Source organism: Kryptolebias marmoratus, linkage group LG4 (assembly GCF_001649575.2).
Source record: "Kryptolebias marmoratus isolate JLee-2015 linkage group LG4, ASM164957v2, whole genome shotgun sequence".
NCBI lineage: Eukaryota > Metazoa > Chordata > Actinopteri > Cyprinodontiformes > Rivulidae > Kryptolebias > Kryptolebias marmoratus.
Genome location: NC_051433.1, coordinates 28,470,886 through 28,474,745, shown reverse-complemented (window position 1 = coordinate 28,474,745; position 3,860 = coordinate 28,470,886). Strand labels below are relative to the sequence as shown.

The window sequence follows — 3,860 nt, the reverse complement described above, 5'->3', positions numbered from 1 at the left end:
AAGCAACAAAACACTAGCTGAAAGTAAAACACTAGCTAAAAAATAAATGTAGCACAAAATTAGCCAAAAGCTCATTGTAGCAAAAGGTTAGCTAAAAGCAGCAAAATGTTAGCTAAATAGTTGCTAAAATTAAAAAAAAGGCAAGTTAGAATCTACAAGTATCAAAAGCCTAGCTAAAAGCTAAAAGTAGCAAAAGGCTAGACCAAAACTCAAAGAAGTAGAAGTATACTGATTTTTTTTTTTAATCAGTATATTTATACTTAAATACTTATTTTTTTTATAAAACTCAGCCACTAACTACAGGAGTTAATGCTGTTTTAGAAACATATCCGCTGGACATTTTAAATAAATCTGCAGCAAGTAATCAATAAATGCACATGTACAACTGATAAACTTTGAGCTCAACCTAATTCAAAGTGGTCACCTCAACTAACTGACCGTAAAAAAAACACAAAAATGGATGTAACACAGCCAATTTTGCAGAAACTGAACTAAAATTTGGAGGTAGTAGCTGAAAGTCCCTCCAAGTACTGACAGAAAATGTAAGATCACACAAGTTACGGCAATATTGTGACTGATCATGTTCTCAAAGTTCGACCAAATTAGCTACAACTCCTACATTTCCTACCATGAGACATGCTGGTGTAAAACTTGGGCATGAAATGTAGCAGGCCATATGCTTTCTCTTAAAGAATGCAACACCTTTAATTGTTGTGTTGTATTTTTCATAAACAAATGGAAAAAATACAGAATTATTTTACACATCAATAAATAAACTGATGAAAAAATGTGCCCCATGTGCCAGACGGTACTTAAATGACATTTTATTTCAGAGTTTCTGTGTACAATCACCAGTTGTCTGCTACAGAACGCCCAGAGGAGTGTCTAATCATCCCACCATGGACCTCTTCCTGCCTCTCAGCCGGACCTCGTCCAGCTTTTTGATGACAGCTGAAGACTTTCTGGACGAAGCGCTGTAGCTCTTCAGCAGCTTCTCAAACAGCAGCTCTGTGTTGGGGTGAGTACTGAGGAAAGCCTTCTCTAGAACGTACAAGTCCACGCCCTTATCCTCCGGCAAGGCTGAGATGTAACTCAGGCCGAAGTCGATGAGGATCAGGTCAGACTCCGTGTCCTCCGGGCCACGCCTCAGCAGCATGTTGGAGGTGGTCAGGTCTCCGTGGACGACGTCCTCGTCGTGCATTTTAGCCAAGATCTGGCCTATGCGCTGAGCCAGCTGCTGCAGCTCCTCCTTACAGGAAGCAGACTGCTGAGTGGAGGCGATGAAGTCTCGCACGGTTACAGAACCCAAAACCTCCTCCAGGAAAATACAGTGGGAGGTGTAGTCCACAAAGTAAACAACCGGAGCAGAGATGCCTACAGAGGAGACAGAGAGAGACAGAAGTTTTCACTAAAACTGCAACGCTGCATTAGGATTCATCATTACAGGGTGAAGCTAGAGTTATTTTTATTGCTGAGGCAAACAGCTGATAGAAGCATATTTTAATTAAAGCAAACTTTCTTCTTCAGGTTTTAAGGCACTACTTCCACGTAAAGAATGACTTATAGTGTAGGGCTGCCACGAAGCGAATATGTGCAGTGGACTCATGTGACCTGCGCTGCAAAATGAGTCTGACTGAACTCAGGCTGCAGCGCAAAACATGAAAATATAGATTTGTGTTGTAACTGAGATTTACATAAAAATTGAGTCCATAAAGATACTGTGTAGCAATCCTGGTCATTAAAACAGCATATATTCCTCCTAATTTACCTTTAAATCCAAGTTCTCTAACAGGTATGTCTTCAGAAATAATCGTTTGTCTTATTACTCTTATAATTTCCTTTAAATTGACCATTTTCCTCTGCTGGCTGCTGTAGCACCAGGAAATCCCTGAACATTATTTTCGATGTCACTGTGAAGCTGAGATTCCCCTTTTTAATTACAGAGCAGGAGTTCCTCATGACATCAGTCCAGAGCAATAAAAAACAAGTTTTCACATCAGCACTCTCATAAACAAATCAAGCTTGTTGCCAGGTGAGAAACTGCAACAAAGCTTTTAAGATGGAAAATTTGAAAATAGCATTAACTCAACATTGACAAATTCCTCACTGTGACTCTTTTCGCCAGCCCAGGTCACATGTTTTCTACGAATTTCTCTTCTTATTTCCTAAACGTTTGAAGTAAAGTAATAAGTGTTTTTCTTCCCAGTTGGCCTCAGTCGGAGCTACGGTTTCAAGCTATCATGGCAGAAAAACAGAGTCTGCAGCTACAACAGTGTTGAGACATTATTAAAGTGTTTAAATACCAAAAGGAGTTTACATTATGGGAGTACTTCGAGATGGCTAACAATATAACGGTGGTTTGAACGTGCTGCCGATTTTGGTTTTGGTTTGAGAGCAGCAGCAGGAGAGTGATGAAGATTTCCAGCCGTCAGGAGGTGTTTGGACAAAGAATTGGGCAAAAATGGGACATATAGGCACTGAAATATTTTCTTTCAGCAGTTTTATTTAAAATACTATCGCTTAGAAAAGAGATGAGAAGGAAAATGGAGCAAAGCTGGTGAGGAAGGCAGATCTTAACAGGGGAAAACAACTCGACCCAACACCTGTCCTAGCCCAGCATTAATCAAACATGGGTCAAGTTTCCTCATATATTAATTCACTGGTACATGTGTTAAACAACGTGTCAGATTGCATTTAGCAGCCTAAAAGCCTTTCGGTGCTTTAGTTTATCCTGCCTGGGGAAACACATCTCAACACATAATGTGTGGGAATGTGCACACGTTAAACAAATTCTATTCTGTAGATTGTGTTAAAATGTAAACAAATAACATTCAAATCGGACAAATTCGTATATAAACAGAAACAGCATAAATACAATTAATGGGGGAGCAAGGACAGCTCTTTGCTGTGATGTTTTCATACAGATCAACTAAAATTATGCATTTTGATTTTTGGGTGGAAAGTACTTGTTTAGATTAAAAAGGTTTGTGTTCAGTCTTTTTTCTGCTCTCCAGTTTCTCATCAACATCAGGATGTCTCCATCACTGATGTCCCCGAACCTGGACATTCTTTGTTTTCAAACATGAGGACAGAATAACGAAAATATCCAACAAAGACAACATTACATGGTTCGTATGCCTTTTCTATGCACTTGAAGGATTTTCAGTAAAGTTGGTAAGAAACACAAAGAACCTGCCTGCCCTCCGACAGCGCAGAATGGACCGAACCTCCTGGACCGTCCTGCGGTGGGTCAGCTTCTCGTCCAGCTCTGGGTGTCGGTACCGTTTCGGGAACCTTTCCTTAACTATGGTCGGTTTTCCTAGAAAACGAGTTCGGTACAAGCGGGCTTCTGCCCCTTGTTTTACTAACTCTGCTGTAGACAGAAACTGAGGGTCCGCCATGTTTGAGCTCTTCTTCTTCTTCTACGGTGGCGGTCCGCTCCGTTTGATCGGCCTCTGCACACTGCCCCCCAGCGGCCACAGAGAGAGCTACAAGTCTTTATTAGTTAAGGTTAGGGTTTGACTGGACCATTTCTATGGAGTTAGATTTGTTTCACAATTATTCAATCAAAAAAAAAAATCATGTCAAACAAAAAAAGGAGTATTCAATCAAAAAAAAAATTATGTCAAACAAAAAAAGGAGTACTCAATCAAAAAAAAATCATGTCAAACAAAAAAAAGTGGACTCAATCAAAAAAAAAAAAATCATGTCAAACAAAAAAAAGTAGTATTCAATCAAAAAAATAATAATGTCAAACAAAAAAACATCTTAAAAACTTTTTAACCGTAAAAATATTTTTTTACGAAACAAAAATTTATTTAAAGATTTTTTTTTTTTTTGATTGAAGTCACTATTTTTTT

General features: G+C 39.0%; 1 protein-coding gene across 1 annotated transcript; it reads right to left on the bottom strand.

Annotated features, from left to right (window-relative positions):
• Nucleotides 1-790: 790 nt before the first annotated feature.
• On the bottom strand, nucleotides 791-3,453 carry tp53rk (TP53 regulating kinase). The gene is made up of 2 exons (XM_017441393.3): nucleotides 3,197-3,453; nucleotides 791-1,374 (listed from the first exon to the last, which is right to left on the bottom strand). The coding sequence occupies exons 1-2, from the start codon at nucleotides 3,399-3,401 to the stop codon at nucleotides 890-892; spliced, it is 690 nt and encodes a 229-aa protein (XP_017296882.1). The 5' UTR covers nucleotides 3,402-3,453; the 3' UTR covers nucleotides 791-889.
• Between the last annotated feature and the right edge of the window lie 407 nt (nucleotides 3,454-3,860).